The sequence below is a fragment of the Uloborus diversus genome, chromosome 8 (assembly GCF_026930045.1).
Source record: "Uloborus diversus isolate 005 chromosome 8, Udiv.v.3.1, whole genome shotgun sequence".
Lineage (NCBI taxonomy): Eukaryota > Metazoa > Arthropoda > Arachnida > Araneae > Uloboridae > Uloborus > Uloborus diversus.
This window is the reverse complement of record NC_072738.1, coordinates 858,626-872,786: the sequence shown is the minus strand read 5'-3', so window position 1 is coordinate 872,786 and position 14,161 is coordinate 858,626. Positions and strand designations below refer to the sequence as shown.

General features: G+C 32.4%; 1 protein-coding gene across 3 annotated transcripts in view; it reads right to left on the bottom strand.

Annotated features, from left to right (window-relative positions):
• The window catches only part of LOC129227637 (metal cation symporter ZIP14-like), an 87,990-nt gene that overhangs the window by 16,587 nt on the left and 57,242 nt on the right, over positions 1 to 14,161 (bottom strand). For all 3 annotated transcript variants that reach the window (XM_054862227.1, XM_054862226.1, XM_054862228.1), the window contains 4 exons: positions 12,864 to 13,241; positions 6,681 to 6,849; positions 3,879 to 4,048; positions 1,122 to 1,247 (listed from right to left, as the gene is read on the bottom strand). In XM_054862227.1, the coding sequence (XP_054718202.1) occupies positions 1,122 to 1,247; positions 3,879 to 4,048; positions 6,681 to 6,849; positions 12,864 to 13,160 (762 nt within the window). In that variant the 5' untranslated portion in view covers positions 13,161 to 13,241. The remainder of the gene's footprint in view (positions 1 to 1,121; positions 1,248 to 3,878; positions 4,049 to 6,680; positions 6,850 to 12,863; positions 13,242 to 14,161) is intronic.

Genomic DNA, 14,161 nt, shown 5'->3' with positions numbered 1-14,161 from the left:
GCTGGTTTTAATATAGTTACGTAAAAATTAAATTCATTAAAAATTTGAATTTGTATGCAGGAGGTTTCTTTTCCTCCATAAACCAAATTTTTTGACATTTGTGCAAGTTTGCAAAATAAAGTGTTCAAAATAAAAATTCCAAAATTGACTTAAATGCAATAAATTACAATTTTTTCTAGTTACAGTATGTATTATATTAAAAACATGAACTATAAAAAGAATAGCACAAGTTTTATTCATCAACTTCTTGTTCTTTAATCTGCGACTTCAAAAAATAATTTTTGTTAAAACATCATGTAAAACTTGCAAAAACCATTTAAAAAATTAAGCTTTTTTTTTTTGCACCTAAATATTGCACTTTTAATAACATTCCTTTGCATTATAAATGAAATTGAAATCAGTTGTCTTGGTAGTGTTGAGAAGTTCCTTTCATAACTCTACCAACTGTAACTAAGGAAGATTTTATGTAATAGTTATTAGCAATTTTTTTAAATAAATTTTTTTAATGAATATTTTTGATAAAAAAAATATTCAAATAGTGATTAATTAAACCTCATTAATATCTATATTTAAGCATTGCAAATATTGCAATAAATACGAATTGATTAGATTACACCCCTTTAGCTTTAGTATGGGTTTGGATAGATTAAGACAGTTTCGGACAGTAAAAACCACCTGTCCTGTCCTCAACCAGTTTTGGACAGTCCAAAACCCAACCCTGGCTTTAAATGTACTGGTTCAAACAACACTTTACCGTAACCCAGGATTTTGTGTCTCTGAGTTTAAAGTTATATCCACATTTCATGTAATGATAAAATATTAGAATAGCACATTTTTTTATTAAGTTACTTTTTAGAAAATTGGTGAGTGACACCGAGTTAGGAAATATTTTTCACATTATTCATCTTTATCCTAATGAAGTTGAGTCAAGTTATGGTCAAAACAATTTTAAAATTTTGAATCTATAATTTTATCTACAGTGTATAATCAATGCAAATGGCAAATTTTCTAGAACCTGGCAACCTTAATTTCCTTTCATAGCAAGAAATCATCATTTAAAAAATTATGAAAATTAGAAATTATTATATGCACTACATTTTAGAACATCCATTGTTACTAACCTTTCTTATATCCATAACCATCTTCATAAGCCTTTCACTCACGTAAAATAGGTAAATGCCTCCAAAAATAAGCAAGGATCTCCATAAATAATTGTGTTCTTTGTCTTGACCAAGAAGTTTGAAAGTCTGAAAAGTATAACACAACAATTTTAGCACATAAATTGACACCTTCAAAAAGTATATTTTTAAATAACAGTTAAATCTATAAAGCTATATTTAATACATCTATTATACTCAAAATAATAAAACAAGCTTTAAATTCATGAAATACACCACCAGCTCAGTCAATTCCAGCCGAGGACTGCAGTTTCGTGCTTATTAGCACTCATCAGCCCGGCATAGGAGTGACTGAGCTGGAGGTGGAAAACCTCTTAAGGAAGCCTAGAGTGCCAAACAAACTGGTAACTAATGCAGAATTAGCACTGACCAGACGAGTGACCGAAACAATGGTTCGGTTCAACTCGAATATTGAAGGCAAGGCAGGTATATTCAGTAAGGTACCGCCCTATGGTATATTCAGTAAGGTACCCCCACTTGATGAGTGCTAATAAGCAAGAAACTGCAGTCATCGGCTGGAATTGACTGAGCTGGTGGTGTATTTCATGTATTTCTGCCTTAGCCCTGGCTATAGGGCGGAAGACCTTACTATATAAGCTTTAAATTGATCTACAAAATAACGGACTGAATATACCTTACTGAATAAACTTTAAATTGATCTACAAAATAACGGACTAGAAACAGAATTTGACAGTGACTCTTTCTAACGATTTCTGAGCATTTAGTGCAAAACATAGTAGTCATAATTATAAAATAAAATATACTTCTAAAAAATTCTTTTGAGAAAGTGCACTTCTATTTAAATAGAAGTGCCCTTTTATCATTGTGCTTTTTTTGTTCTGGACGAAACACTATTCATCCATAAACTCATATCATCAGCATGTATGAAATTATTCACTTTACTTCTGGGTTACTTAGTTCCTGAATTCATAAAAGTAAGCAGATTGCTTTTAAAGACATAGACTTGCCGTTAGAAGAGTTAAAAAATAAATAAATTTACAATGAGAGACCATTTAAAACATATAAAGAAAAAATCAAAAAATAATGTGAACAAAGTAAATAATATGTAAAATGCAATGCGAAAAGAAAAAAAAAGACAATCAATCACAAAGTTACAGGCTCATCAGAGTTAACAAGTTGTAATCCATCCAGTATTTTTCTAGCTTGTTTTGCTTGCAACTACTCAAGCTTAAATGAGGTAGCCCAGGGATGATGAGATTAAAATAATAATAGTAATAACAACAATAAAATAATAATAAAAGAGATCAAACCTTTTCCTATCAACACATGAAAAGGTCAGATGTTTCATGCAGAACATCAGCTAAAAATGACCAGTAAGGATCAATATTTGTATAAGTGTTTGAAAATAATTCAGTAACGGACAGAAAAAAAATTCTCGGGACAACCTAGGGAATGGGAACAAACTGGGTTTGTTACGGAGGCAATTATGAAAATGCCTAAACATGGAAGTTTTGAAATGTTTTACTCATTTTTTACTATGCTGCGAATATTTTTTTCTTGAAATGATGAAAGAAGTTGGGAATGATAATCTAACATTTCCTAAGGAAGGAGGCTATTCTGTCAAGTTTTCTGGTAAGAGCAAACTCAGCATGGTCTCATTTGAACTCTGTTACTTGTTCGTGTGACGCTTTGCATTTTGGACGAGGCATATTGAGTACTAGAGAAACATCTACCAACGGCAGATAATCATACGATGATTTCGAAAAACCTTTCCAGCCCTTCATATACAGAGTCTACACCGCAGTTCAGAGAGTTTCTTGGTCCATGTATGCACAATGCTTCTATAATTCTAATCATTTGCATATCTTATCCAGCTATACATTTCCTGTGAATTTTGATTCATTTGCACGAATTCTTCTTGGTGTTGCATTTTTCAAATTTTTTAGGTTAAATAACATGAGAGTCATTTGCCTATTAAAGTAGTAAAAACTATAAAATTAAAAAAAAATATCTGAAAACTATTTGATACAAAAGGAAAAAAAACTTAGCAATAACACATATTGAATTAAACAATTAACCAACGTTTTGATGCACTAGCATCAAAACGTTGGTTAATTGTTTCATTCAATTTTCAAGCACAAAGGTATTTGAGCACTATCAAAGCGTTTTACAACAGTTCAGTGAAAAAATTCGCAAATACGACCACAGTTGGGGCAAGACAACTCATAGCTCCTCCACCATGAAAATGCACCTGCGCACTTTCAGATTTGTCAATTTGTCAGTTACATGCAAAAAATCAGATTACTGTTCTCCCTCATTCTCTGTGCTCACCACTCTGCACTGTTTGGTAACTAGCTTCTTGAGATTTTTTTAAATTTTGAAAATTAAAACTGCGATGGACCTTAAAGGCTGTTTCAAATAAACTCAACCAGTAGTTTTGCTAAGTAGAAAAAAATATTGCTGGGAAAAGTGTATGAATAAGAGAGGGGAGTAATTTGAAGGGGACAAGGAAGAATAATCTGTAAAACTAGCAATAAAGATTTAAAGTCGAAAGTTCTGTTATTTTTTGAACAGAACTTGTATCTGAATATGCAAAAAGTTCAGTAACAGAAACTTTGTTTTATTGACAATTTGATGACTAGACCTCAATTGCAAGAAGAATTAGCTATCTTGACCTCAGGTCAACACAGAAGGCGAGCCTAAAAGCTGTTACTGCACATAAAATTTGAATTTTCTTACCTGGGGAATTAAATGGAAAAGGGAACTCCCCACCAGGCTGCCTACTGCAAGTCCTTCGAAAAGCATCAGGACAATCTGGTACACATATTTGCTCAACAATGGCAAGACAATCACACCACATAAGGAACAACAACTGATGATTGTTACAAAAAGAAGGCCGTAGCCCCAAACTGAAAAGAAAACCAGAGTTGAAATTGAAATTTTGAAAAGGATCATATTTCTAACACTATACTATTTAGATCATCACGTACAGCAGTTCTATGATCAGGATTATAGATGAATAAATAAAATTTTAAACTTTTTACTGTAAAATTTTTTGAAACTGAAGAAATTAATATGTTTTTGCAAAATATGTATTGTAATGTCAAAAAATGTGTAGAAAAGGCATATTTTTTAAAAGAATTTTAAATAAAGAATCTTTTTAGGAAAATTTATGAACTGGTACCCTGGATGTACAAAATTTTACTAATAGGAGTCGTCATACTGATTTACAGAAGCTGATTCCGACCACTTAGGAGAAAAATCAAAACAGAGATCTACTCATCCACCAAAACGTTGTAAGTGTCCAGTATTATATGAACCATACACTCAGCATGAATAACCCTAAATGGATTTATTTGAAAACTCCATATTTCTTAATTTCATAAAAATGTTTTTTTTTTTTTTTTTTTGTCATCTGCAATCTTCTAAAACAGTGGTTCCCAACCCGTGGGCCGCGAACAGCATGTTTCTGTGTTGTGGACACTGGTTGAGAATCTAAACCATCAAGATAAATCTTGGGGTCTTAGTTTCCCTTTTACACTAAAATTCACATTTTAGAAGTACCGTCACTCAAGCATTCAATCTGGCTCATAGCCATCAAGGAACTTTAAGATTAAGATTTTTCATATTTCTTAGGAATTTTCCCGTATAATTAAAGATGAAATCTAATGAATCAAAAACTCCTTTAAACAAAACTGCCAAATAAACTTGTATTAGCTTCAAGCTTCAAGTTAAAAAACCTCCTCCTCTGTTGAACTGGCTTGACTAATCAGTGAATTGAGACACTTGAGGGGCTTTCTGATATCCTACTTATTGGAATAAAACTTTTCATTGCAGTTTTTTTTTTTAAATAATATCGAAATGCATTAAATGTTGGGAGTTATTTGAGATAAAAACCTATACAGTTTCAATTAATATAAACTCTTTCATAGAGAAAAGACAGTGTTTAAAATCCCATGTAGCTTTAACTTTGATGTCTTGCTTTTGAGTTTTCTTATAGCTATGCCAGCTAAGAGAAATAAAAGAAAAAGTGCAATAAAGTTATTTTTTTTCTTAAAAATATTTTTCAAAATTGTTCTTTGTAAAGTATATCTATGTACCAGAGGTGCAGCATGAGTGGAGAAGGGAGTTAACATATACAGAACTCTTGTTTTTAACACACTTTCAATCCTAAAACTGTGTATAATTAACTAGTGATACCTGCACGGCTTTGCTCATAACAGAAAAATTAAAAGGTCTTTTGGTTCATCTGTATATTTACAAATAATGTATCGTGAATTTTCTCGCCAATTGGCTTGTACCCATGTTACGGTTCTACGTTATGATGATTTCGAATCTCGCCAATTGGCTTGTGCCCATGTTACGGTTCCATGTTATGATAATTTCGTAATTTACTCGTCCATCTTATGATATTTTTGTTCTTAAAAACGGAATAGAAAAAGAAACCACATCGAATTTTCGAAAAATCGCTTCGAGGTGCACACCCCCATGCTTACAAACTAACTTTGTGCCAAATTTCATGAAAATCGGCCGGAACGGTCTAGGCGCGTCACAGACATCCTCCGGACAGACTTTCAGCTTTATTATTAGTAAAGATGCTTAAGAGCAGTTATGGGCAGATGGCACACCCCCTCCCCTCTGATACTAAATTTTGGCTGTGCAAGTAACATATAGTAGTGGGAACGGCTGTTCTAAGGTGAAGCAGCTTCTGCTGACAGCCAAAAATTAAACAAATGGGAGTAGAAAGTGTTGGGAATTCTAAATAATATTATCAATAATTCACGTTTATTTTGATATATTTGGCATTAATTAAATCCCCATTTTCTTTTATCTTGCAAAGTCCCAAATGCTAATTTCAATGTATGTAACGTATTTCCCGATCTTAGACACGTGCGTGCCTTACGTCATTAAATGACAAAGTTCCTTTTCCATTTGATTGGCCGCCGTTCTAACATCGGGAAATGCACATTTCACATGCAAATGACTCTGGCTGACTATATATGTTGCTTCTGTAGCTCAGTTGCTATCTCTCTTTTGTAAGGCGCCGTGTTTTGGTTTCATAGTCAGCCAAGTCGGCTGCTAGCCGTCATGCTCTCCAATAGGCAATTATAACTGTAAACTTTATATGTAAACCTTAAGTTTAAATAACTGAAACTTCGATTGCTTAAATGATTCTTCATTTGTCATAATGCAAATTTACAAATAATGGTTTTGCCTGTTTTACTAAACTATCTATGCTTCGAGAGAACTTATTTTGCAATATCATATTTCATATGTAAATAGCTCGCCTAGGATACCACTGTATCATATCACCAAGGAGGAAATAAAGTCATAATTTCAAATACAGGTATCGTTTTCTGAAAAGAACTCCAGTTACACTCTGCAACTAAAAAATGCACTAATTAAATTAGCCATCGGTGCGATAACTTCATTGATAAAACCTCATTGCACAATAGAAAGTCCCTCTTACTTTAAAAGCATTTAAAATATACGGAAATGGATAGTATCTCAGTGAATTAAGGGTCAAGAGGGCAGACTCACCAGCTGCGTAGGAAGGCCTCAGATCGGTGGAAGGAACATCGCTTTCGGCGGAAATGCAGGCACTGTTGTGGAGCTGCAGCAGAAGCAGAGGACAGAGTCTGGCCAACGCTTCCCCCACACTCTTCGTCGACTCGGGGACCAACTCCAACATGTCCCTGGCTGAAAGACACTGCAAGAGAGAAATAAAAACAAATGATTATTGAAAAATAATTGTAAAAAGATAGCATAAAATTTCTGGGCCTTGATTTGATTACTAGAAAGTCACTCATCAAGGTATGACGGGTGAAAATTGTTTCAACATTTGAACGAAGCAATTGCCCGTTCAATGATATTTTGATAATTGAAATTTTAACCCTAACTCCAGTGGATTAACTCCAAACTCCAGTAGATAGCGTCATTTCTTCATTCTTCTAAAATTAGCCTCACCAATAAAAGTTAAGTGACCGGATCCAGTTCAGCCTTGTCAAACTATAATATTTCCCTGCATGTCAAACATTACCCAAAAATATTATCAAATTATCATGCTAAGTTTCATTGTTGAAGACATCAGCGTTACTTGATAAGTGAATTCAATTTCTACTAGTTTTCTAAACAAGTAAATTTAAAAAAAAAGGTTATTCCAAAGCCCCAATAGTTAAAATTCAAATTTTTGGGCACAAAATCACCAGTTGCAAAGGAATCTTTTAGAATCATAGTGGAAATAGAGGGGGAGATATATTAACTGTATTTACTTTTCCATTAAAAATCTTGTAAAATTTCTTTAAATAAATAATGATTTTAATGAAAATTAAATTGGGAACTGATGTGATATACCCCACCCTTGGCGACTTTTTCCTGTTGGCGCCAAGAAAGCGTCGTATGACGACATATGTCATACATCGTTCTTAGTGATGTTTTTTAGCGCCAACAGGAAAAAATCAGATAAAAAATATGATCAAAGCACTTCAGAACACGATATATATATAAAAACAACATAAAACCACAACAAAAAACACCACGAATATACGCTTCAAAAATACCAGAAACTAGAAAGTTTTTGTACACAAAGAACAATTACTAGAAATTATTTAAAATGCTTAAATTGACAAATTACTATAACAGCTCACCAATGAATTATGTACCGATAGAAATAAAAGCTATTTTCCAACATGCATTTCATCAAACAAAAACTTTTCTCATACTCAGCTAAAAAAGAGCAAAGCGATTCAAATTGCGATGTTTAAAGCGGAAAACACCCCCAAAATCAATAACTATTTCAGCCAAAGTGCTTAGTTACTCAAATTTCGATGTATGAAAAGTAGAAATGTTTTAACAAAACATCCTAAACATAAACAGTACAAAAGTACCATACATTTATTTGCTATCCAGACATGCTTTCAAAATACCTATTATATTTTACATAAAATAACACCTTCATATTTTTATAAAATGCTGGAGTCAACTTATTTTCAGAAATTCAGTACCTAAAGGAAGCACGTTAATAGAATGTCTAAATGATTCGTGGCATCGATAATAATTAACTTTTAGAACAAAATAACCGTACTATTTTTGAAAAATTAATTTACAAACAGTAAAAATAAAGTTAAAAACTACAAGAACCGCTCAAGGATTTGTAAAAACAAAGAATTTCGGAAGTGAGAGTTTTTTTTTAATTCTAAAATGAAGAACTTACTTTTTTATGGTATAAATATTCACACTCAGTCCAAAACAAAACATCATCTGACAATGGCACGTTACAGATACACACCACGTTGGAGTTAACTTTTAATTAACGTTCAAGTTTGAAGAAACTGGCACTTTCTAATGTTTTTACTTCAAAACACAACTACTGAATTTAAACTAACACAAAATAAGCATTCCTGTAAGGTATATTGCACGAAACAACACGTATCTCTCCTGCGTAAAACCAAGTAAACAAGTTTGAAGAGATCAAACTAGCTTGCATTTGGGTTACCAAACACAGGTTAATTTCGCCAGGAATGCCATGCTTAAAAAATTATCGCCTCATTGGCGAGAAAAATATTTCAATTTTGTACAAAAAAATCGGATGTCGCCAAATGGGGGGTACATCACATCTGTACCTTAAATTGCTTAGGAAAACATTTTTATGAAGATATAAAGTGGAGGTAAAAAAAAATTGCATCACCCGGGCCACAAAGGATAGGAATATCATCCCAATTGCATTCAACACACAGTCAAGCATCTTGTATCCCAGATGATTTGGGGATGTATTTCTGATCAAGGAGTTGGTGGGCTTCACTTTGTGCAAGGAACAGTAAACGCTCAGGTGTATATTGGCATTTTGGAGGAGAAATTGCTTCCTACTATCCGGGATCACTTTACTTCAGTTCCAAACGTCATTTTCCAGGATGATTCTGCTCTGTGCCATAGGGCAAAACTGGTAAGTAACAATTTAGAACCCTTTATCCTGCCATTAGACTTAAATTGACATGGGGGAAAGTAATTTTTTTTTCTCCAAACACGCAGGTTCAGAAATGGAAAAATGAGCATGGGGTCAGCAGTTTGCCTTGGCCCGGAAACAGCCCCGATCTACGTAAACAATTATCGGATTCCTGCTGTTAAATGTTTATTTCATGAGTTTTGCAGAATTTCACATACATTCATCGTTAATCGGTCGACCAAAACATCTCACATAATCCCATTGCTGTGAAAATGCGAGGTTGATCCTTTTTTTTTACCAGCACTATACATTATTTAATAATTGACTGAGAAAATATATGAAAATTATTAATGTTTTATAATTGGTTTAATTTAAAAACAGTCTTTCTTTTTAATATAAATTTTAAAAGATAAGTATTGCAATCCTTACATAAAAGTTTCCAGGGAATGTTAGGCAATTTAACAAGTAACAAAACAATAAGTTATTTTATATTAACTCTTGACAACTGAACATTTAACTATAGATGACTCAAATAAAAAGTTATATTTGAGTGGCACAGTTTTAACATCTGCTCAGATTAGAAATGACAAGGAATGCTACCTTTTTATTTTGTAACTGAAACATTTTGAAACTTCTACTAGGTGATACAAATTTGTTTGAAATGAGTGAAACACATAAAAAACATATGTGGGAATTTGTCCCAATTAAAACAAAGAATAGTGGACGAAACACATTTAATGTTGACAAACACTATCAGGGGTCTGTCCAGGATTTTTCACTGGGTCCGTTTTTTGTGAAAAATCAAATAATTTTGTGAAAAATGAATTAATTTTGTGAAAAATCAAAAAATTTCGCAAAAAAAAAAAAAAAAAAAAAAAAAAAATTTGTTAAAACAAAATTTTAGAATTTAGAGATGGCACAAACTGCATCAATTAAACTTAAAGTTGAGTGTTTTCCTCTTCTACGTCAAGAAAATCATTCTGGATTTTTTTTTGATATATGGCGGGGGGGGGGGGGGGCATCGCTCTTTCAAGCATCAATATTTATCTACCATTCTACATTATGTTAAATTATACTAGATATATTTCTATACAGTACTTAAAATAATTGTAACAAAAATATAAATAAATAAAATTCAGAATAGGGTTCAGCATTCAACTTTTTGACCCAAGACACTCTTAAAAAGCACAGAATTTGGTTTAAAACTTCTAAATTCCGTGATTTTAACAAAAATAAAAAGATATTTCAATTGTTTACCTCTTAACAAAGCGTAATAATCATTAAAAATTCGAAAAATCGGATTCCCATAGCGGATGCAAAGAGATCGCAATTCTCAAAGTGAAGGCATTAAAAGTATAAAAACGGCTTGTAAAAGAAATATTTTTGATAAAATAATTTTAAAATTGCATTTTAGAGTCCTATAATAAACATATCATTAATATCTGTGGACACAGTTGACCCAAAAAATAAAATAAAATAAACCATCTATTTAGCATTTTAAGTTTTGACTCATAACAGAAAATGGAATTTTGCTTTAAAAACTTGAAATGAGAGTTCTAACAGAAATAAAGAGACTTTTCATTTATTTGAATCCTAATAAAGCGAAGTTAGCTTGAAAAAAGAACAAAATGTGATTCTCATATCGGATGTTAAAAGATTGCATTTTTCAAAATGTAGACATCTAAAGAAACAAAATGGTAATTAAAAAAGTTTATTTAAAGTTAATCATCCTTGTTAGCATCGAAAAATCAAAATCCATATAATTTTCTCCCAAAATAACAATCAAACATCGCACCGCACCGTAAAAACGCAAATATTGACAAGCTGGCAAAATGATGAGAATATTTTCTAATCAAGTCATTATAAAGGTTCAACGCCAGATGCTAAGTGGTGATAATTTTGAAGTTGGTAACCCTATCTGAAGCGATCATATTTTTTCCTCACCATTACTATCCCTTTGCAGTTCTAAGTTCATTTCGTAGATATATATTATTATTGTTTATTAAATCATGAGCGGAGAAAAGTGCTTACCAATGCCTTTTCAGAAAAGTTTACAAAAACACCGCTGCTAATTAGCTGTGATAAAACAAAGAACCATTATATTTATTTGGCAGTAGCCATTATTTATCGCTTGCAGGAGCATTCCAAAAGTGCCGATTTTTTTTTTCAAAATTAGCCGATTTTGTATAAGCTGATCCCTCTAATTTGACTTAAAAAAAGGTTCCAAAAATTATCAGTTTATACACAGAAATATGCGTTATTTTGCTTTCAGATTTGCTCTTTCAATAAACAATTTGACAGATCCGATCTTGTTTATCAGAATTTTGTGAAGGGTCCGTTTTGTTTGATCGGGATTTTGTGAAAGGTCCGTTTTGTTTGATCGGAATTTTGTGAAAGGTTCGTTTTGGTTGATCGGATTTTTGTGAAGGGTCCGTTAACGGACCCAAATATCCTCTGGCCAGACCCCTGACTACATAAACAAACATAAATACAAAAAACACAAATCACAAATATAAAACATCAAAATTCAGTGTTTAGGGCCATCTTAACAAAGGAACCATCTTTAACTTTCATCTTACGCAGTACTCGCCGTTTGTTTACCTTCCATTCCGCTAGTGCCGATTTTGTGGTACGGTTACTGTTAAATATATGGAGCTCATATCCACACACACACACACGTATATATATATATATATATATATATATATATATATATATATATATATAGACACACACAGTCAATTCACAAAAAATCCAAGTCTTAATACAAATTACTAGAGCTCAGATTTCTTATTAGTCCCCGACCACTTAGTCTTCATAGTCATGTTAATTATCCTCCATATCTCAATGTTTACTTCATTCAACTTGAAGATTTTATTTCAAAAAGAGTAGGTGACAGTTGACAGCAAAAAGAACATAAACTTGCTTGTAAAAAGGAAAATTATTTGCCCTTCTCTTGCAATTCCTGCAGAGTAGATTCTAAAAGCTAAAATAACACTTTTTGAAGCAATGTGTGATTTTCCTTGTTGTTATTTGGACTTAGTTGCATATATGCAGAATCAGTGGGGAAGTTTCCCAAATGGGGATTCTTCAATGACAGTCTGTCAGTGACAGTGACAATGATGACTGAAGTTAAAGAACTGACTTTCAGAAGTTAATGATGTGGACTAGAAATATTCTGATCTTATAAAATATGATTAAAACATCTTGGTTTACCACAGAGAGTTTGCACAAAACAAAAAGACAAAATTAAAGTGGTGTTGAAGAAGAAATCTTTATCAAAAAAAGGTTAGGGATTTACTCCTTCATGTTTCATAAAACTTTTTATTGCAACTCCAAATGATGGATTATCTTTAAAAAATGCAATAAAACATTTTAAAAATAATTTTTTCAATTTTTGTTTTTCAAGTTTAAAGTTAAAATGTAGACATTTTTATGCAAAATAAATATATCATTCAGTATTTTTTTTCAATAATTTAAATATTTATCCCAAGTATCTTTCTAAAAGGTGGCAAACTGAAACTAGTGGTAATTCAAACTTCCATAAGTAGAAGTTTTTCTTCTCCCCTGCTAGATTCGAGTTATTGCGAGTTCAATGCATTTATATCCGTTTTAATTCAAAGGTTATGAGTTCAGCGATTAATTGTAGAGCAACCATGGTTTAAGCACAGTTATTGATAGTTATCTAGTATTAAAATTTAAGGTTTGAAAATGGCACTCCGATTATCTAACAATCCTTTTCACAAAAAAAAAAAAAAAAAACATCAAAATTGAAATTTTACTTTAAACATGTATCCATCATCACACATATCCCGTGACACTAATGGCAAATGGGACAAGGAGGAACAATTCACACTGGGATGAGATTCTGTGAGGTTCTGGTTCTGCAGGTCTTGCAGGAGAGAGGCAAAGCTCTCTGTAACATTACCCCTGCTGGAGTACAGAGACTGTGGATGGTGCCTCAGCAGTGCTATTTGAGACAGAGCTTCCAAGATCTCCAGGCTGTCAATGACTTGCATTTCACTGAGGCAGGACTTCCAGAGGAAGGTACAGAAAATGGCAATCTGGTAAAATTTCATGATGGCTTCAATGTCAGGCACTGGGGTAAATTAGCGCCACAATGGTCAGCTCTGCTAGTATCTGAGTATGAACGCTTATACCTGAAAAAGATGGAAATAAGCAAAAGGTTAAAATACACCCAAATCTGTTTTTATTCAGTGAATAGGGACTGCATTAAAAAAAATTGTTCAAATAAAAAGTTGTTTTCGCAACACAGTTATTCTTTTTTTTTTTTTTTTTCAATGTGGTGGGTAAGGACCGCATAAAAAAAAGTCTCAAACGTAGAAAATAACCAAAAAAGTTATCTTTAAACCAAATCAACATAATCCAAGTAATGATAATTTCGCCGAACAGTCGGAAAAAATTTCCTGTACAAGGAAATTTTTGGGAGCTTACAGTGGTTTTTCATCGGGATGTCCCTGTTGTCACTGAAGATACTACCTCGCACTCGTTTAATAAATGATTTTGCCAGTGGAGTCCAATCTGATTGTAATTTTCATATACAGCACAAAAACAGGTTTGGATGTACACATTTAAAAAAGTTTTTTTTTTTTTTTTTAAGTAAGAGCTTTGCTTGTACTTGAAAAACACTTTTGAGGGTCTAAAATTCAGTGCAGGGAGGTGAGATTCCTGGCAAAAGTTATTTTCATTTCATGGCAGTAGCGGTTTTTTAATAATAGGTATAAGTAGACCAGTTTTAATACAAATGCATGATTAAAATTAAATTCAACATGTAATGTGACGGAATCATTGAGTGTAAGTTAATGAATTTGCACTCAATGATTCCTCCACATCACACAATTCAAAACATTTAGCAGATTATTTTATTGAATGAGTAATTTATTCAACAGGAAAAATAGTTGAGACTGTAAGCATTGATTCAGAAATAAAATAAATTGGAGGAAACCAAACAGTTAATGTAAATTAATCTTATTGTTGTTTTTAGTAAGGAAAGAAGAACAATACAGACACTTTAATGTAACTATTTTAACAGTTTGACATTAGGTCATGGATGGGAAGT